The sequence below is a fragment of the Prionailurus viverrinus genome, unplaced genomic scaffold (assembly GCF_022837055.1).
Source record: "Prionailurus viverrinus isolate Anna unplaced genomic scaffold, UM_Priviv_1.0 scaffold_49, whole genome shotgun sequence".
NCBI lineage: Eukaryota > Metazoa > Chordata > Mammalia > Carnivora > Felidae > Prionailurus > Prionailurus viverrinus.
This window is the reverse complement of record NW_025927612.1, coordinates 1385930-1405878: the sequence shown is the minus strand read 5'-3', so window position 1 is coordinate 1405878 and position 19949 is coordinate 1385930. Positions and strand designations below refer to the sequence as shown.

Below are 19949 nucleotides of genomic sequence, written 5' to 3'. Positions count from 1 at the left end.
GGGCTAAGTTCCATCCTCTCAGCCTTCCCCTTTGTGAGTGTACAGGCCTAGGAGTTTGGGCAAATGCATAGTTTTGGACCCACCACAGTCACAGTGCCTGCTGCGCTGGGAAGGGGACGAGGGCAGGCAGAACAGAAGTGGGGAGACTGGCACGCAGGCGAGAGACCCCCAGGCTGCGGCCAGTGGAGGTGGGGAGAAGGGAACGGGTTCCGATTGGATCTTGACGGGAGAGCCACCGGGGTTTGCTGGCACGGATCGGACGTGGCCCTGGACCTCGTCAGATGCGCGGGACCCCTGCAACGGGTCACCCTTCCTCCCATAAAGGGAGCCCAGCTCCTCCAGAGTCCAACAGCCTCCCCACCTGCTTCCCTGCTCGCCGACCACCCACCTGCCACACACTGCCACCGTTTTCCCGACGTTTAATTCAGAAACAAGGTTCCAGGAACAACGACAAAGAAGCTCATGCCAAAACAGAGGGGACAGCTGGGTTTCCGGGACCACGCGCCGGGGCCAGATTCCTCGGAGGGGGAAGAGGGAACAGAGGGGTAAGGCACTGCCGCCTCGGCCACTCGGGGCGGGCGCAGGACAGGGCAGCGGGGGTGAGGGGTCCGGGCTCAGCAGGCACCACGCCGAGGAAGCTGGGCGCTCAGGCCTGGAGAAGGAGACTTCCAGAGCCCCCAGGCCCACGTGGGGCCCTGGCACGAACCCGCTCATAGCTCCCCAGGTGCTGGGGACAGGGCGCCCGAGAAAGGTACGGTCCGACCCCCGAGAAGTCCGGAGGGGATGCCGGGACCCAGCCGCGGGGAGACCCCTGGGCGCAGCCACAGTCTGGGGATGGCTTCGCCGCATCACCCTGGGCGCCCCCCTCCTCGCCATCAAGTGCTGCTGGTGTCGGGGGCCCCTGCTCGGACCCGGCGGGGCCCGCCACGGCCAGGGGCAGGTGCCAGAGGCGAGGCCGAGGCTGACCGTGCCACCAGGGAGCCAGGACGACCCAAGGACAGAAGGGGCGTGAGGTTGTCCACATCCCAGAGAAGGGGCACGTGGTGACAGACGGACACGGTGAGGTGCAGATAAATTAAATAAATAGGTGGTTGGGGGTATAAACAGGAAGAGGGGGCAGGGGCTGGCACGACCCGGGGGCACGAGGGTAGGAGGGCGGGGATATTGCTGCTGCCAGGGTCAGGACCCTTGGTCCTGTCACCACCGTCCCCACGCAGGGCCCAAAGAAAGGCACTAATGAAGGGGGCCCGGGTGTGCGCAGGGCACGAGAGACCGGTGACCACCCCATCCCCGCCCCCGTGCCACCCGATCCAGGGCTCGGCCCCGAGGTCACCTCAGGCCTGGGACGCCCCCTCCTCACCGGTTCCGCCACCCTTAGCTGTTGCCAGACACGAGGCTGATGATCTGTTCCAGTTTTTGCCGCAACTTATGCTTCCGACAGGAGGCGTCTCGGTCCAGAGCGGTGAGGACCTGGGGGAGGAGGGCCCCCCCGGAGCCGGGCTGGCGAGGAGGGGCCGCTCCCTCCCTTGCCAAGCCGTCCCCCCGGCCTGAGCTCTTTTGTCCCTCCTGCGTCCACGCACCCCGCTCTCTGCGGGTCCCCGGCACGTGGGAAGGGCTGCAGCTCCCCACCTCTGCACACGCTGCGACTTGGCCACCCCGAAGCCACCGCCTTCTCTGCTTGGCGGCCACAGTGCGGCCCTTCCCGGGAGTGGGCTGGACCCGCTGTCCCCAAACGCCCCGTCCCTTCCTGACCCACACCCCATCTCCCCATCCCCTCCTGAACCCCAACCCCGCACCTGATCTCCCCGTCCCCTACTGACCTGGAATCTGCACCCAATCTTCACTTCCCCTCCTGACCCCCACCCTGCACCCCATCTCCCCATCCCCTCCTGAACCCCAACCCCACACCTGATCTCCCCATCCCCTCCTGACCCGGAATCTGCACCCAATCTTCACTTCCCCTCCTGACCCACACCCCCACCCAACCTCCCCACCCATCGTGACCCCCACCCCACACCCAATCTCCCCATCCCCTCCTGGTCTCCCCGTCTTCTCCTGACACCCGCCCCCATCCTGCACCTGACTTCCTTGTCCCCTCTTGACCCCCATCCCAACCCGCACCCAACTTCCCCGTCCCCTCCTGACCCGCATCCAACCCTGTCTTTGCTGGTATCCAGGATCTCCTTGCCAAATGCGGCAACCTTCTAGGGCTTTATTGCCCTTGACCATCAGTAGCACCCCAGGAAGCCAATCATACTCTTCTCCCTCCTGACCATCCCCTTCCTGCCCCAGGTGTGTGTGTGTGTGTGTGTGTGTGTGTGTGTGTGTGTGTTTGTCCTGTTCCAGGAGGCCACCCTGCAGTCTTGGGGTCCCTCCCTCCACTCCTCAGTCTCTGCTGCTGGCTCCCTGTCTTCTCTGCCACCTCTGAGTGTCCCAGGACCCCAGGATTCAGTGCGTGGGCCACTTGTACCCCTACACTGGCTCTCGGCTGCCCTTGGTGAGCTCATCCAGGCTCAGAGCTTTCTGGGCCATGTCCTGGCTGATGGGTTCTTACTTCCAGCAATAATACAATCTCAGATCCACACTTCTATGTTCCCTGTCTACTGAAGTGTGGGGTCACCAATCCCATGGGCTGGATAAGGTGCTGGCCCTGCCTACCTTCTGGCCCCACCCTAGCCCCTCAGCCCACCCCTTCCCTGGACCTTTACTTTTGCCCGAGCAGAATTTCGTTCTCTGGCCAGTGGCTTCTCTCCTAGCCCCCTCAAATCCCAGCATCTCTGGAAAGCATCACCTGTGCTAGCCTGGGGGCTGAATAGGGGAGGCACTGCGAGTGATCTAAGAGATGGGGTCCGTGCCCCCTCTGTCCCCTCCACCACCCTCTAGTGCCCTTCACCCTCACAGGGCCCCCCCGTGTTTGCCACTGACCGCACCATCAGGGCCTAACGACTGGGGGCCTGCGAGACTGGCACGCACCTCCTGGCGGTACTTGGTGACATAGAAATAGAGTTCACTGAGCGCGCTTAAGATGTTGAAGTCACTGGCATGCAGACGGGACTGCTCCACCAGGTAGGCGTCCATGTCCTGGTCGCTGATGGATGCCATCTTTGCAATGTCCCGGTAGTACCTGTTGGGACCCTGAGTAGGTCACAAAGGCAGGTGCCACCAAAGCCCCTGCCCTGGCAGTCAGGCCGGTCTCTGGGGACTTTTTCCCCAAGCTGACCCGGCACGGGGCTGCCAGGCCTTGCTTCCCCTCCCAGCCCACCTCTCCACCCAGCTCTTGTAGTTGGGGATGTCCTTGGCGTAGAGCAGCTTGTTGGACGGCGAGTCCTTGCCCAGGCGATGTTCAGACGTGGAGCAGGAGTCCATGAAAGTCTGGGCCACCACTGACAGGCAGGCGTCCGTGATGCTGTTCTTGTGGATGTCGAACACAAACTGGGGGTTCTTGATCACGTTTACCCAGAAGCGCAGGGGCAGGCTGGATAGAGGGACAGGCACCTGAAGCCCATCCCGTCAGTGCTCCCTTCTACGCTTCCTGCCTGGCCTGTGCACATCTTGCCCACAAGCAGCAAGTGTGACATATTTAGGGTTAGCGGCCTTTTCTTTAAGTTTCTGCCAGACTTCAAGCAGTCAGAAATGAGAGCAAACAGCCTTCCGTCCTCGCTGCATGTCACCCTGCACCACGGCCACCACATGGGCCTGGCCGTCAGCACCTCTGCTCTGTGCCGGCCCCACTCCCGGCCTCCCACATGGCCCAGCGGGGCCCGTATCCGGAATCAACCAAACTCCCCTTTTGTGCTTGAGGGGCGACTGATGCAGGCCCTCTCCTGCCTGGATGGCCACTCCAGCCCCCGTCAGTCACCCACCCCCCTGGTCTCTGAGTGCCGGCACAGCCACAGGTGTCCTCCCTTCCTCTGTCCGCCCATCCCCAGGGGGGCCAGCAGTGGCCCAGCACAAGGCGGTACCAGTTGCTCTTCCAGGTGTGGCGCACGTCAGGGTCGCTGATCTGGCGCCTGTCGGCCTGCTCATCCAGGAAGTCGAACATGTACTTGATGGCCAGGGGCAGGGCTGAACCTCGGTGAGCCGTGCTGAACACGGTCTCAAAGAGGTCATCCACAAACTTCTGCAGCGTGCCCTGCAGGGGTCGGCAAGAGCACAGGTCAGGTTGGGATGGCCCCACAGCAGAACAGGGGGACAGAGGGGCAAGGAGCTTCCCTGCAGGGACAGTGCCCCAGACAGGCCCCGCCCCAGCCTCAGGCCTTGAGAAAGGCGCACCAGATTTGAAGAACCCCGCGGCCTACCCCCAGGGCAGGCCGGACCAACCGCCGGGCAGAGGCTGGGCTAGAAGATGTCTGGGCTGAGGCCAGGGTGGCTCAGGGCAGGCCCACACCTTGGTGGCCAGGAGTCGAGTCAGGTAGATCTCTGAGACCATCTTGCTGCCGCGGTCCCCCTCGCGGTGGTCAGCATGGTCGTGGTTCTTCACCAGGTGCCACAGCTTGGTGCCAGTCTCCTGGTCAGGCGTGATCATGGGTGCCCGAGAACGGAGGCTGTCGGGGCTGCTGGCTGTGCGCAGCAAGCTCTCTGGGGCAGGGGACAGGCATGCCCTTTAGGCCAGTGGGGCCATGCCAGTCATCACCACGGCTCTTGCCCACCTCTGTTCCAGGAGCCCAGCAGGCTAAGGGGGCTGCCTACTCTTACCGGCCCACCCCACCTCCAGGCTCTATGAAAGTGGATGTCTCCCAAGGGCAAGGCCCAGGGCGACCACCAGAAGCATGGTGGCCACTCAGAGAGGGGGCTCCCCAGGATGGCTGACACAGCCTCAGAGGGCACAAGGCCAATCAAGGCCATCACCCTGGAGGCACCTACCGTAGCGGCTGAGCGAGCGGGTGAAGGTAAAGGAGCTGGCCATGTTATAGGCACACACTTGTTTGGGCACCAGTGCCACCAAGGAGCCATCTGTCACCTGGAAACCACAGAGACAGAGGGGGGCAGCACAGGAGGCTGGGGAGCCAACGGGCCTGAGCCACCACCCACCCGGACCCTGCGGTGTGCATGTCGGAGGTACCCGAGGAGCCCCAAGGAGGGACTGTGTCCTCGGGGCGGGGCCATGGCCCCCAGGTGGCTCCCAGCCCCTCACCTGATAGTGGGCCAATGAGTTGACCCTCTTCCAGTCACACTCAATCTTCGTGGTGACGTCTTCATCCTGGAGGATGATTCGGGCCATACGGCCCTGGCGCCATTCTGTAGGCCACAGACAGCCCTTGAGGTCCTGCCCAGAGTACCCTGGGCCCCGGGGCCCACCTCCCTCAGCGGACAGAGCCCAAGCAGGGAGCGGGAATGGCAGTCAATGTAATGTGGCCACAGGGTGGGGGCCGGGAGGAAGGGGCAAGGTCACCTAGGTCCATGTCTTCGGCTTTGGGGCGCTGCGAGTATGGGACGCCCTTGTACACAGCGTCCAGCAGCTTATCTTTGGCTTGGGTGACGCTGTCGCAGTTGAGAACCTTCACTGGGACCTGAGTGCTGCCCTCGCTCTCCGGGAACACGCAGTGCAGGGTCTGCGGGTGAGGGGAACCACAGGCTGGACCCCGGACGAGGTGTGCCGTCATGCCTGAGGCCCTGCCCACCCGACCACCAACCCACCAGCGTCTTGTAGTCGATCTGCTGCCGAATGAGCTTGTCTTCGCTCAGGGAGTAGCGGGCCTCGCCCGTGATGGCATCGATGGGGCCCTTCTCCATCTGCTGCTTGATGGCGCAGTAGAGCAGAAACAGCGGCTCCCCGGCACACTCCTGCAGCCAGGGGCGGGCACACGTACGCTGCCCGCCCGCCCGCCAGCCGCTTCCCCGGGTCACCCCGCCCACCCGCCCACCCGCCCAGCACACCTTCAGAAATTTGTGCAGCAGGAATGTGAACCAGTTGGTAAGCATCTTCTCAGCCACCGACTCGGTCCTAGGGCAAAAGGGGCGCTGGGCCAGACTGGAGAGGGGGCCCACCCACCTTGCTCCCCAGGCAGGAGCGGGCCTGGTGGGAGTGGGGCCGGCAGGAGGCGGGGCCGGGGCCCTGCAGCACCTACCTGCGCAGAAGCAGCTTGGGGTGGTTCTTGCTCTCCAGGTTCTTCTCTATGAGGTCCGCCAGCAGCTGCTTGAGCAGCCCCGTGGCGTAATCGAGGCGGCTGTGCAGGACCACCATGGTAAGCGAGGCCACGGTACCACGGTCGCGCATGGAAAAGCTGCTCTGGGCCTCCAGCGTGTGGATGAAGGTGAGCACGAAGGCGCGGCTGTGCAGCAGCTGTCCAAAGAGGCGCAGGGCCTTCTCGACGTTGGGGGGAGTCTGGGAGGGACAGGGCGTCTCAGAGAGTGGGGGAGGCGTGGCAGGGGATGAGGGCCGGGCAGGCGAGCTGGGGACTCACATCCAGCTCCTTGAGCACCGGATGGGCCTCAATGCCCGGGAAGAGCACGCGAACGGCATAGGTCCGGTAGTCCAGGAAAGGGATCTGCACCCCGTCCATGTGGTTGGTCAGCTCGTTGATATCCGTCTGCAGCTCAGCAAAGGCTGGGGAGGGCGGGGAGGAAGAATGAGCGCAGCGGGAGGGGAGAGGCTCCCAGCCCACCCGCCCTGCACCACACCACCGTCCCACGCACCTTCCTTGCATTCCAGAGCCACGCGGGACTCCAAGTTGTCCATCTGTAACTGAAGCCGCTTGAGCGTGCGGTCTGCATCCTGAGTCTTGCGCTTATAGGCGACCAGCACAGCGGTGATGGCCAGCAGCAAGAGCCCGCCGCCCACCGCCAGGCCCACCATGGCCGGCAGAGTCAGCGCCCGCTCGGCCGTGATGTGCAGGGTACCCAGCCAGAACTCCAGGCCACCTACCAGTACCTGCAGGGACAACCCCACTGTGAGCTGACCCCCACGCCCACCCGGTGGCCTCCCCCACTTCCCACGCACCATGACAGGCTGCCGGCCCGTCTGGCTAGGTGAGTCGCACAGGAGCTGTGTGTCGGAGACAGTGAGCGCACACGGCTGGCCCCCGATCAGCACCGTGTAGTTGAGGCGGGAGCTGCCAGCTGCTGCGGGGATCAGATTCTTGCCCTGTGGGTGGAGGGTGCGGTCAGCCAGGGCTCCCCACCTCCCGGCCTCTCCTGGTCCACTGTGCCCCACTCGCACCTTCAACACTACGTGGGAGCCAGGCTTGACATCCAGGACACCGGAGGGCCCCAGTGGCTCGAAGCTGGGATCAGGGTAGTAGGTGAAGGAGGACCGGTTGAGGGAGCGGGCCGTCTGCACATGATCCAGCAGGAAGCCAAACTCATCAGGGTGTTCACCCTGGGCCTGTGGCTGGGGCCGTCCCAGGAAGATGCCGGGGGCCTTACACAGCATGGCGGTATCGTTGATCACCTGGCATGTCTGCGGGGACAAGGGAGGGCAGCCCGGCACATGAAGCCACAGGTGGCAGGGTTAGGGGCAGGGCGAGGACCGCTGGCACTCACGTTGGTGGTCTCGATGCCTCGGTACTTGGCCCGGACCCGGGGCTCCTGGACGGTCAGTAGGTGGGTCCCACTCACAGTGATGGCAGTGCTTCCACTGGGGGCAGCGGGGGAGGGGCCTCAGGCTCCCTCCGCCACTGCTCCCAGCCTGGCCTCCAGAGAGTTATCACAGCTGCCATGGAGCCCGGGGCCTCCCCCACCCCAGGTCACTGGGTGAATGCCAGGTGCCATTTGTTGGGAGGACCCTGCCCCCCTCTGCCAATGAGGGCTGAGGCTTGGAGGATGTGTAACTTGATGCCCTGGGCCCCAGTCACCAAGCGAGGACCCGGGACAGGAGCTCAGGGACACAGTCCCCGACCCACACTCCTCCTCAGGTCTTACTTGATGATGCTCCAGGTGGGCTCAAGGCGAGTGACCGTAGGGTCCTGGGTGTAGGTGTAGAAGACGCCGGGACTAGAAATGTTGGCACGGTCGATGGCCAGGGTGATGGGGGCCTGGCTGGGGCCCAGGGTGGACACGGGCGAGATACACACGATTGTCTCGGCGTCTCTCCTGTTGGTGAGTGGGGCGCTGAGAGCAGGTCGCCCGGGGCCATGACTCACCCTGCCCTTGTGGCCCCCTACCCAGTGCCCAGGCCAGAGCTGATGGGGCCCCGCCCACCTCACGAACTGGCACTCGCCGTCTCTCACAGTCACTGTGACCCTGCTGCCGGCATCCAGAGAGCTCCCAGAGATGGTGAGCCGTGTGCCCCCGGAAGCCGGGCCCCGACCGGGACTTACGCGGTCAAACGCTGGTGTCTGTGGGAGAAGCGGCCCTGAGGAGAGGGAGGAGGTGGCCCGGTGCGGGTGGGGGGGAGGGGTCTCAGAAGGGAAGGGAGGGGGAAGGACGGGCAGCCCACACACCACGAAACTGTAGAGCTGTTCGGACTGTGTGCGGAAGTCAGCAGAACAATCGCCCACACAGAGCTCCGCGGGCCCCGGCGGTGGGCTGGGCACCAGCGACTCCCCCATCTCACACACGATCCTATGGGTGAGAGAAGGTCAGGGCTGGAGGCAGACAGCCCAGGGCTCGGGCGCCCACACGGCCGCACTCACCTCTCGGCGCTGACGTACTCGGAGGGGATAGGGTTGCAGCGCACACCTGCGACCCGCAGGCCCACGTCCCGGTAGCTGAGGCCCAGGTTCTCACCCACGATGGTGACCCGAGTGCCTCCCTCCTTGGGCCCCATGAGCGGGTGGATCTGCAGGGCAGGACGATAGGTGAGGGTGAGCCCAGACTCGTGGGTGCCTGGCAGACGGAAGGAGACCGGGGAGGCTGACCTGGGCGATGCGAGGGTGGCTGCAGCGGGCGCCCTTCTGGCTCGGGTGCATCCAGTTGGTCTTGGGGGCCGGGCAGTGGGTCCGCAGCTGGCACCTGTGCTCCGAGACGCACCAGCCGCAGTTGAAGCGAGGGTCAGCCTTGAGGCAGAGGCCGCAGCTGGGCCGCCGTGCCCAGCACTTGTACAGGAGAGCTGCGGGCAGAGAGCACCGCTGGGGGCGGCCGCGGGGCGCCGCCGCGGGGCGCCGGGGGCACCGAGGACCCCGATGCGGGGTCCCCCTGCCGCACCTGGCCCCAGTTCGCGCCCACCGTGCCCCAGGCCCTACAGCCCCATGCTGCCCCGCACCTCGGAAGGTGGCAGGCTTGTCGATGGCGAAATCGCCATCCCAGACCACGGAGAAGTCCAGCTCGGTGTCACCGTACTCGTCGCCTTCGTAGGAGTACTGGGAGAGAGGGACCCGCGTCACCCCAGAGCAGAGGTGCTCAGAAGGTCCCCTGCCAGAGGCACGTCGGGCTCTCTGAGCAGCGAGCCGGGCGCAGACCCGCACGACCAGCACGCCCCGCAGGAGGGGGCCTCACCGACGCGTTCTGGCACTGCACGCTGCTGCTATTGAAGCGCACGGCCGGCACCCGATGCTGCCGCCCCTGCACCCGGACCACACACTCGTAGTTCTTCTGGCCCGACTGCGGCTGCGGCAGGTTCTTGGCCCGCAGGGTAAGGGGCTGCATGACGCCGACTGGGATCAAGAGGTCCCCGCCGGGCAGGATCTCAGGGCAACCCTGTGGGGAGACCGCCCGTCAGCCACACACCCACCGCTGCCATCTGGGCCCAGCTGGGCTGGCCCCGAACTGAAGAGGCTCTGGGAAAGCAATGAGAACAAAGGCAGAAAAGCCAGAGGCCAGCCCACATGGAGCCCAGCCCCCTCGCGCACGGCACCCGCCTCACCTCAGGGCTGTGGACCCTGCCCTCCTGGAAGGAGCACTCTTGGGGGTGGCTGGTGCACACGTGGCGGTACTTACACCAGTGGCAGGGGTACGGGCTGCCGACGCAGGACATGCACCTGCAGGGAGAGGCTTCGCGAATAACGCAGAAGACCAGGCCGCGCTCTCACCACTCGCCCACGGGGCACACGGGAAGCCCCAGGGAGGAGGCGCCGGGGCCCACCTGAGGCCCACACAACACAGCAGGGGACGGAGGGGTGTGGGGACAGAGGTCAGAGATGCCAGTACTCACGACCGGAGTACGCTGCAGTTGTAGAAGACGAAGTCGACCCCGGCGAACTTCACGCCAGTCTCCTTGGACAGCAGCTGCAGCCGCACAGTGCGCGTGGCCCCTGTGGCGAGCCCAGGGGTGGCCGTGAGCAGGCCCGGGACGCAGAGCGTCCCCATCCCGGAAAGCCCCAGCCTACTGACCGTGCCCCCTGGTGAGAGCCCGCAGCTCCCGGAGGGAGGGCGACGGGCACTGCAGCTCCCCGGAGGGCAGCATGACGGCCTCACTCTCCGCCACCTCCTCAAAGGTACAGCTCACGCCGACGCTGAGGTCTGGCACGTTGCGCACGGCCACGGTCAGCTGGGGAAGGCGGAGGAGTCAGAGCGGGAGGCGTCCCCCTCCAACCCCCACCGACACACACACACGTGGGCCCACGCACCCCCACCCATCACAGCACTTACCTGCACCCCGGGTGACGTCACTGAAACATTGTTGGGCCGGACCCGCACCTGGACACACTTGCTCAGCTCCTCGGCGAAGCCATGGGGGGCGGAAGCACCCGGACAGGCTCCTTCACGGCAGCATCTGCGTGGGGTTAGGCCAGAGCCCGTTATACAGCTGTCCCGAGGGCCCTGGCCGGACGGTGGGAGGGTACACATATGTCCGCAGGGAAGAGGAGACGGCCAGCCCAGCCCACAGTGCCAGGCAACAGCATGCTTTGGCCTCGTCCCCTGGGCCCTAAGGGCTATCACTCGGGATGGGGGCTCCGCTCATTAGCTGGATGAAGTAGGAGGGGACGGAGGCAGAGGCCACAAGGGTACGACTGGGAGAAATGGGTACGTGGGCAAGGGCACGCTCTGCCCACCCCAATCAGCAGGCATCGCCGGCTCCTCCCAGGAGCAGGACCCCTGCAGACCCTTCCTCCCCGCCCGGCCCTGTGGCCCTCACCTGTGCTGCAACACACACCAACCGCAGTGCGGGTCCCCTGAGCCGAGGCAGGCCGCGCAGCTCATGTACTGCTCGCACGTCTCCACCGGGAGCTGGCTCACCTGGGGACGGCGGCGTCAGTACCCGCCCTGCCCCTACCCCGCCACCCGCTGCCGCCTGCCACGGGCCTACCTGCTTCTCACTCAGGAGGTAGATGTGCCGGTGGTCGGGGCTGAAGAGCAGGTCTCGAAGGATGGGGCTGCCATCCACCACGGGCACTGTCTCGTACAGGTGGGCATACTGCGAGCCGTCAACCCGGACCTGGGCCGCGAGACACGCTGGCCTGATGCCACAGGGTGCCACACACACCCAGAACATCCACTTGTCAAGCCACGGACTTCCCAGGTCGTGGCCAAACTGAAGCCAGGGCCTGGTGCGGCTCAGCTCTCAACCTGCCCACTCCCGAGATGGCCATAGGCAGGGGAAGAGCTTTCTGGGGGATGACAGACACCATCCCAGAATGAGCTCATGCTGACAGTTACACCCTGTGCAAACTTACTAAAACCACGGACTGTATGCTTTAAGTGGGAGAAGTGTACGCTTTGCGGGCGATGCCTCCGTGAAGTGGTTAGAGATGCAAACAAGGGCCCAGGAGGGGCAGCAGACCAGGCCCCCCAGAAGTCACTGGCTCCCTTCACAAACCCTCCCCAGCCAACCCCAGAACTCCTGGGGACAACTCCGTATTTGCCGGGTGAGCCGGACGAGCTCGTGGCGGCTCTCCTGACCACTGTCCCTTCTGGGCGAGCACACTGGGGCTCCCAGAGTGCGTCTCCCCCTTTCATGCTACCCCGTCTAGGAACGGAAGCAGCCCTGGTGCCCATGAGAGGACAAGAGGGCAAAAGGGGTTACATTCACATTTTTCCTCCTTCGTTCAACTGAGGACCCAGCATGATGGCTCAGCCAGGGCCCCTGCACTCCCAGCAGAGAGGCCTCGAGACCGGTCTGGTCCGTGTCACGGGAAGCCAGCAACTGAGGCCACAGTGGGCACTGGTGTTGGAGAGGGCGGGTGGCCGAGGAGCCGCCTGTGGAGCGTGGCCAGGTTCCTGGGGCCCAGCCCGGGAAGTCCCCCCTCCCCCGGCCCTCGCCCTACCTTCTTCAGACTGCCGGTACGAGTGCCGATGAAGACCACAGAGTGCCGGCGGTAGGTGTAGGCGGCCACGCTGGCCATACCATCGCTGCTGTCAGCCAGCAGGGGCAGCCCCTCGATCACGTGTAGGCCACCCAGTGGCTGGTTCAACACCAGCCCGCAGAAGTTTCCGTTTATCTGCATGGGCTGGTGAAACAGGATGGGTGCGGTGAGAATCTGAGCTTCGGGGCACCAGCTGGACAGAGGGCAGAGACCCCATATTCCGGACGGGAGCTGGATCTGGAACCGGCTCCCCCCACCAGCCAAGACCAGCGGCTTGCCCTAGGACCCCACAGGAAGCCAGCAGCTCAGGAGGAGGAGGAGGAGGAGGAGGAGCGGGGTGGGGGGGTGAGGCTGAGGCAGCGGGTGGCCCCCGGACACACCACACACCTCCGAGGCCTGCTGGACGGCACAGGGCCGCCCAGGAGCAGGAGCGCGGAGCACCCGGAAGCCGGCAGCTCGTGAACAGAGAGCACCCGTCAACAGTGAGAAGGCGGCCGGGGAAGAAAGGGGAGCCGCAGAGGGTGGGGGCAACGAGGGTGGGAATCCCTGACAGGAAGACACGGCGTTCCAGGGTAGGGTGCGGGCACTGAGGCCGGGGCCCTGCGGCACGGGCGCGGGCGCGAGCTCACAGTGTTGATGCAGGGCAGCTCCTTGTTCAGCAGCCAGGGCAGGGCCAGCGTGCCCTCCCCCCGGTAGCAGGACTGGATGCGGCGCCGGATGTGGGCGTTGATGTTGCTGAGGGTGAAGAGGCAGAGGACGGTCTGCCGTGGCGGGCTGGCCCGGTTCTTCTGGCCCTGAGAGAAGACCGTGAAGAGGACGTCCTCGTCGGGCGGCACGCCCAGGGCCTGGGCCAGCAGCAGGCCGGGCTTGGCCAGGTGGGCGCTCTGCACCAGGCGGTACTCCACGCCTCGCCAAGAGCAGCCGATGGGGAACTCCACGTACGAGTAGAACTCCGAGTCCCCAGCGCACATGCGCACGATCTTGGACGTGAAGAATTTCTCGCCCGCCGTGTCGAGCAGTGTCTGCTGGGTGTCCAGCTGCAGCGTCAGGAAGTACACGAAGGAGGCGCTCACAAAACCGTAGATGTAGTAGATGTCAAAGGCGGGGTACAGGGACAGCGTGTCTGAGGGGATCTTGATCTGCGAGGAGACGAATTCGTCCTGGTACACCTGTGGAGGGGGTTCAGGAGAGAGCATGGGACAAGGCCCGTGTCCTTTGCCAACCTCCCAGACCCTGGCCTCTCGGCCCCCACAACCCCACTCCGGGCCCTGCTCCCAGGACACGGTCGCCCCTGGGGCCTCCCTCATGATCCCACTCTGCCTGCAGAGTCATAGGAGCGCAGCTCAGAAAGGCCACCGAGGGTGGGCTGAGCAGCACCCTCCTGGGCCCTGGCCCGGCCTCAGCGGCTGGCCTCCTCCTGGATCAGGGCTCTTCCGGTGGCAGAGCCAGGACAGGGTGCAGGAAGGAGGGAGACGAGAGGGGTAAGAAGAGGCAGCAGGGGAGGAGGGCCCGGCAGCCCGTCTGACAAGGTGAACAGGCGAGCAGGCTCACCCACCAGACTGAACATGTCGGCCCCGTCCTCGTCGCTGATGAGCTTGCGCGAGCTGAGGGTGGGAAAGTACTCAGACTTGCCGTCCACGGCCGTGCCCACGAACAGCTTGCTGGGCCCCCGAGCCTGCTCCACAATGACGCCGGCCATGGAGTCAGGCTCCTGGGCTCCCGACAGGTAGTGCTCCTTGCGGTGGTGTGGCTCACCCAGCTTGAAGAGGTCGTCCAGGCGCAAGAACTGGCAGATGCCTTGCCAGATGCTGCCGCAGGCCACCAGGCGGCGGGCCGCATAGTCTATGAGCAGCAGCTTGTTCACGTTGTCGACAGGTGCTAGGCGGTGGGCACACACTCGCATGCTGGGAGGTGGATAGCAGCGAGCATTGTCCTCAACAGGCCCTGTGACGTGCGCCCGCAGCTCAGTCAGATTGGGGGCCAGCTTGAAGACGCGGTTCACCGCACCCACGAACACCTCCCCGGTCACCCGGTGCACAGCCAGGTGTGTGAGCGTCGTGTCTGTCACCGAGAAGGCAGGGAAGGGCCTGCCGCTGCCCAGGGCCCCCCCCACGGCAAGGAGGACCAGCAAGAGGAGGCAGACAGCAGGCATGGCCGGCAGCTGCGCCCGAGGACAGGCCTGGGGAGAAGAAGCAAGTGCAAATCAGAGGCCCAGGCCCAAGCTGCCTGCCTTCCTTCTGCCCCACTGGCCTAGGGCCTCCAGCGGACCGAGCACCATGCCACAGAGGGTGGAGGCCACTCCTCCACCAGCGGACCACAGAGTCCCAGATGGTGCCCGTGGCTGGGAGACAAGGAGGGCCTCCACCAGGGCGCATGAGTGAGCAGCGAGCACAGGCAGGCTTGAGGGCCATCAATCATCCCCCACCCCCCACCCCCGCTGGAAAGGAGCCAGGAGGCCTCCCCACAACCGGGCCACACCCAAGGGGGCAGCAGAGCCAGATGCTGAAAAAGGAAGGGTGGGAGGCCCTCCCAGAATGAGACCCCAAACACCAGATCCTGGAGCTTAGGGTGGCCAGCCACACGCAAGAGCCACTACAGGCAAGTCCCAGGCCACAGAGACGCCCCACACCCAAGTTGGGGGAAGGGGAAAGGCGGAGAGTGAACAATTCTAAGTGTGTGTGTGTGGGGGGGGACACCACTCCAGAGTGGCATTGCCACCAGGAGACCCAGGTCAGAGGTCTGAGGCATCCAGATCTGAGACTGAACCCGGTGCCATCACACCCGGAGTCCTGGCCCCAGCTGCCTCCTCGCCCCAAGGGCCTCCCCTAGCTGGCTGTCCAGGAGCCTGCTGTCTGGCCTACCCACCGCAACACAAAGCCGAGTTGTGCCTGCCCCCACAGCCACGCGCCAAGACAGACATAAGTCAGGCTGTGCTCAGGCACAGCCAGACAGATGGCCCAGGGAGCCCTGTGCAGCTCTCCCTCCAAATCCAGAGGTTAGCTGGGGAACAGGAGGTGTCGGGGGGGGGGGGGGGGGGCGGGGTGCAAGGAGCCCTATGGAAAGGAAGCAATGTCCCTAAATCCAGCGAGGCCCTGGGGAGATGGGGTGGGGGCCAAATGCCCAGCTTGGCCAGGTCTTCACCCCCAGGCCACACCCAGCTTTCTGGCCAGCTCTAGGCAGCAAAGACAGCAGAGCAGTGTCATGGCACCCAGTGGAGCAGGGCTCAGAGCTACCCTCTCTGTGCCCAAGCCCCAAGGGAGACACAAGGTACCCAGCTCGGGGGGCGGGGGTACAGGGGACCAAACTAAGAATGCATAGGAGATAGAAAAGAAAAAATGCATTTGATAGAACAAGGAACAGGCCCTTCTTGAAACTGAAGAGTTTCAGCTCAGACTGATCATCTCTCTGGGGCTCTTTTGTCAGGTCTGCATCCTGGACCCCAATGCAACAGCCAGAGAAGAAAGGGAGGCGGAAGAGATGGGGGTGCCATATCCCACCCTCACCTCCTCCACAACCGGCAGGAATACAGGCCTAGGAATGGAGATGGGGGCAGGGGAGAGGTCAGGAGGGAGACCTGGAGAGGCAGGATGTGCCACCCAAGCCCCCACCCCAACCTCCACCTGTAAGTGGGAGCCTCGGGCATCACAGGCACACCCAGCTGTCTGCCCGAGGAGAGAGACAGCCCTACACAGAGATACGGCTCCAGGGTCCCACTCCCCGATGCCCCCCACCGTGCTGCTGGCCTGGCTCGCCCAGCCCCCACCGGGGGCACTCCTCAACGGACCCACGAGGACCCCGGTGGATGCAGGCGCCCCAGCAATCCTTGGACGGGCCGCTCCTCAGCCACAAAGGGTCCACATAGGGCAGGGGAGCTGGGCTCAGGCTGGCCGTCTTTGCAGGCGCTGGGCACGAAGGACCACTCAGGCCGGCGTCCAAGATGCAAGAGCAGAGGTAGGGCCCGACCCCCTCGAGGCCGAACCCAACCTCCGAGCTGCCCGAATCCCGGGCCACCGAGCAGTCCGTCCCCTCACGGGCGGCGGGGTATGGAGGCCACCTACCTACCGGTCCCTCCGCTGCCGCTGGCTCCGGGTGGCCGCCTGCCAGCCACGTGGACGCGCCCCCGAGCCCCACACCGGCCCCACTCGCGCGTCCCCGCCGCCGCGCCCCGCGCGCGCCCCCGCCGCCGCCCACACACTGGGCAGGCCCGCGGCCGCCGGGGCCTTTTAAACCCGGACCGTACCACCGCGCCGGGCAGGGGCGCCCAGGGAGGGCCGGGCGGCCGGGCGCGCGGGCGAGGGCCGCTCCTACCCCGGGGCCGGGGGGAGCCCAGCGCGCAGCCGGGGACCCCAGGAACCGCCTGGGTGTCCGCCCAGCGAGCCGACCCCCCCTCGCACAATGGCCGCGTCCGCGGCGCGTGCCTCTCCCTCTACTCCCCGCCCGCCGCCTGGGGCAACCCTGGGACCGGCGCGCGCCCGCGCCACACCCCCTCGGGCCCGGCGCGCCGCTGCGCCGGCGCGCACAGACCCCGCCCCGCCCAGGCGCTCCGAGGCGCGCCCCTGGCCACCTGCTGCCGGTGCGCCGGCGGCCGTGTGTCGACCTGCCAGGCGCGCACCAGCCGACGTCCGCGCGGTCCTTGCTCGGGACACCCTCCCCCTCAGGATCCATAACCCGGAGGGCCCGCAGCTAATACCGTGCAAGTGCCCAGCACGAGGACGGGAGGCTGTCAGCCATCTACACCCGGCCCCTTACCCAGCCCGCCACCGCCACCGCGGCCCGGAATCTGGAGGTTTAATTCCCTTGCTTTCTTTTTCCTTTTCTTTGTAAACAGCTTTATTAAGATAGAATGCGCCTATCACGTAAATCACCCATTTAAGGTGTAACACTCGGTGAGTTGTAGTATATTCACAAACTTGTGCAACCACCCCGTCAAATTCTAGGACATTTGATCACCCCCAAAGGAAACCCCCATACTCATAAATAGTCCCACCCCTTCCCCAGCGGGCAACCACTGATCTACTTTCTGACTATGGATTTGCCTGTTCCGGACATTTCATATGAACGGACTCATACAATATGCATGCGTCTTTCAGGTCTGGGTTCTTTCACTTTACCGTAATGTTTTCAAGGTTCATCCATGTTGTAGCATGGATCAGGACTTCGTCTCCTTTTAGGGCTAAACAATATTCCATTACATGGATATATCACATTTCTCCATTCATCAATTGATGAGCATCTGGGCTTTTTCTATCTTTTGGCTGTTGTGAATAATGCTGTTAAGAACATTCGTGTACAAGTTTTTTGCATGAACACATTTTCCTTTCCCCTCCACCTAGGAGTGGGATTTCTGGGTCACATGATAACTATTTTTAACATTTTGAGAAAAATGGCCAAAGAGCTTTCCAAAGTAGCTGCACCATTTTACATTCCCATCAGCAGTGTATGAGGGTTCCAATTTCTCCACATTCTGACAAACCCTTATTATCTGATTGTTTGTTTCTAGCCATCCCAGTGGGTGTGAAATGGTATCTTGTTTTGATTTGCATTTCCCTGATGACGAATGATGTTGAGCATCTTTTCATGAGTTCCTTGGCCATTTGCATGTCTTCTGTGATATACAAAGCAATCTGAAACATCTATTCAAGCTCTGCCCATTTTTTAAATGTTTTGTTTATTCTTGAGAGAGAGACAGAGACAGACATGAGCAGGAGAGGAGCAGAGCAAGAGAGGGACACAGAATCTAAAGCAGGCTGGGCTCTGAGCTGTCTGCACAGAGCCTGATGTGGGGCTCGAACTCACAGGCCATGAGACCATGACCTGAGCCAAAGTCGGACCCTCAACCGACTGAGCCACCCAGGCGCCCCTAAGCTCTGCCCATTTTTAATTGAGTTTTTGCTTTGTTGTTGTCAAGTTGTAAGAGTTCTTTATATATTCTGGATATTAATCCCTTATATATGATTTGCAAATATTTTCTTTCATTCTGTGGTTTCTCTTTTCACTTTCTTGATAGAGTCCTCAGATGCACAAAAGTTTTAGATTTTGATGACAACTAATTTATCCTTCCTTTGCTGCTTGTCTTTTGTTGTTCTATCTAAGAAAGTATTCCTTAATCCAAGGTCACAAAAATTTACCCCTATGCTTTGTTCTAAGAGTTTTATAGTTTTTGCTCTTAAGTTTAGGTCTCTGATCCATTTTGGGGTTAGTTTTTGTATGTAATGTGAGGTTGTGGTCCAATTTCATTTTCTTCCATGTGACTGCTATTCATTTGTTGAAGAGGCTGTTCTTTCCCCCATTGAATGGTCTTGGCACCCTCATCAAAAATCAGTTGACAATAGATATATGGGTTTATTCCTGGACTCTTTCATTTCTATTCCATTGATCTATATGTCTATCTTTATACCAATATCACAGTATTGATCACTGTAGTTTTGTAGTAAGTTTTGAAACTGGGAATTGTGAGTCCTCTGAATTTGTTCTTTTCCAAGAGTGTTTTGCCTGATACTCAATGTCCCTTGCATTTCCTTATGATTTTAGGGTAAGCTTGTCAGTTTCTGCAAAAAAAAAAAAAAAAAAAAGCCAATGGGAGTTCGATAGAGATGAAATTGACTCTGTCGGTAAATTTAGGGGGTGTTGCCATCTTAATAAGATTAAGTCTTTCCATCCATGAACATGGGATGTTGATCAATTTTATGTTTATTAATTTCAGTTGGCTAGGCTATGGTCCCCAGTTATTTAATCAAACACTCATCTAGGTGTTGCTGTGGAGGTATTTTGTATATGTGGTCAATGTCTACAATTAGTCAACCTTAAGTACAGATGGCCCTCCATGATTTGTGTGGGTCTGGTCCACTCAATTGAAAGCCTTAAAAGCAAAAATTAAGGTTTCCTGGAGAAGTAGAAATTCTGCCTCAAGATTGTAACATAGAAATCCTGCCTGAGTCTCCAGCCTGCCAAATTGCCAGCCCCCACAATTGCATGAGCTAATTCCTCAAAATAAATCCTCTGTGTGTGTGTCCTGTTATGTTTCTCTGGAGAACTCTGGCTGAACAGATGTTTTTCTGTTTATTTAGGTCCTTTTTAATATCTTTTGATGATATTTTGTAGCTTTCAGTGTACAAGCCTTGTACTTCTTTTGTTAAATTTATTCCTAAGTGTTTTATTTTTTCTGATACTATTTGTAAATGGAATTCTTTTCTTAGTTTCAGTTTGGATTGTTTATTGCTAGGGTATATAGAAATACAATTGGTTTTCGTAATGACCTTTTGTCCTGAAACCTTGCTGACCTCGTTTATTACCTCTAATATGTTTTTAGGGGATCTCTTAGGCTTTTGCATATACAAGATTACATCATCTGAAAATATAGTTTGACTTCTTCCCTTCTAACCTGGATGTCTTTTATTTTATTTTGTTGCCTAATTGCCATGGCTAAACCTTCCTGTCAAATGTTGGCTAGAAGTGGTTGATTTCCTTCTAATTTTATAATTTGCAATTGTTTTGGACTTACAGAAAAATTGTAAGAACAGCACAGAGAGTCCTCATGTGCCCTTAACCCAGACTCACCCATAGTTCATATTTTGCCCCATTTGCTTTCTCACTCACCCTCTCCGTCACCCCCACCTCTCTCTGATGTATGCACGTGTATATGTGTGTATATATATATATATATATATATATATATATAGTATAAAACATTTATTTTATGTAAAAAATTGATATTTTTCTGAACTATTCAATGTCATGTGCATACACCTTGCCCCTTTACCACTAAATGTTTCAGCCTGCACTCCATAACCACAGTATAGTTACGATAGAATTATTTTAGTGACTTAC

At 61.3% G+C, this 19949-nt stretch overlaps 1 protein-coding gene across 4 annotated transcripts; it reads right to left on the bottom strand.

Moving 5' to 3' along the window:
- Positions 1-255: 255 nt before the first annotated feature.
- On the bottom strand, positions 256-16254 carry PLXNA3 (plexin A3). 4 transcript variants are annotated; one of them, XM_047847667.1, is made up of 33 exons: positions 16181-16254; positions 13678-14301; positions 12752-13291; positions 12084-12266; positions 11126-11254; positions 10955-11055; positions 10468-10591; positions 10210-10366; positions 10031-10130; positions 9743-9857; positions 9376-9576; positions 9143-9239; positions 8799-8989; positions 8574-8719; positions 8382-8502; positions 8140-8276; positions 7861-8031; positions 7483-7576; positions 7160-7399; positions 6941-7084; positions 6637-6871; positions 6405-6547; positions 6069-6325; positions 5878-5944; positions 5638-5784; positions 5393-5552; positions 5135-5238; positions 4864-4960; positions 4388-4578; positions 3963-4132; positions 3263-3475; positions 2974-3124; positions 256-1470 (listed from the first exon to the last, which is right to left on the bottom strand). In XM_047847667.1, exons 2-33 carry the CDS (start codon positions 14272-14274, stop codon positions 1375-1377), a joined length of 5619 nt encoding a protein of 1872 aa, XP_047703623.1. In that variant the 5' UTR covers positions 14275-14301; positions 16181-16254; the 3' UTR covers positions 256-1374. The 4 variants fall into 4 exon arrangements, with proteins under 4 accessions (XP_047703623.1, XP_047703625.1, XP_047703626.1 ...); XM_047847669.1 differs by having other exon boundaries at positions 16185-16246; XM_047847670.1 differs by lacking the exon at positions 16181-16254 and adding an exon at positions 15626-15644.
- Between the last annotated feature and the right edge of the window lie 3695 nt (positions 16255-19949).

What these genes read in the sequence shown, in the direction of transcription:
- PLXNA3 (XM_047847667.1), bottom strand. Translation starts at nt 14,274, where the DNA reads ATGCCTGCTGTCTGCCTCCTCTTGCTGGTCCTCCTTGCCGTGGGGGGG. An exon ending in GTACCGGCAGTCTGAAGAAG is followed by an intron (nt 11,255 to 12,083) that starts GTAGGGCGAGGG and finishes CTCGCGGCCCAG; the next exon opens with GTCCGGGTTGACGGCTCGCA. An exon ending in AGATCGACTACAAGACGCTG is followed by an intron (nt 5,553 to 5,637) that starts GTGGGTTGGTGG and finishes CCTCACCCGCAG; the next exon opens with ACCCTGCACTGCGTGTTCCC.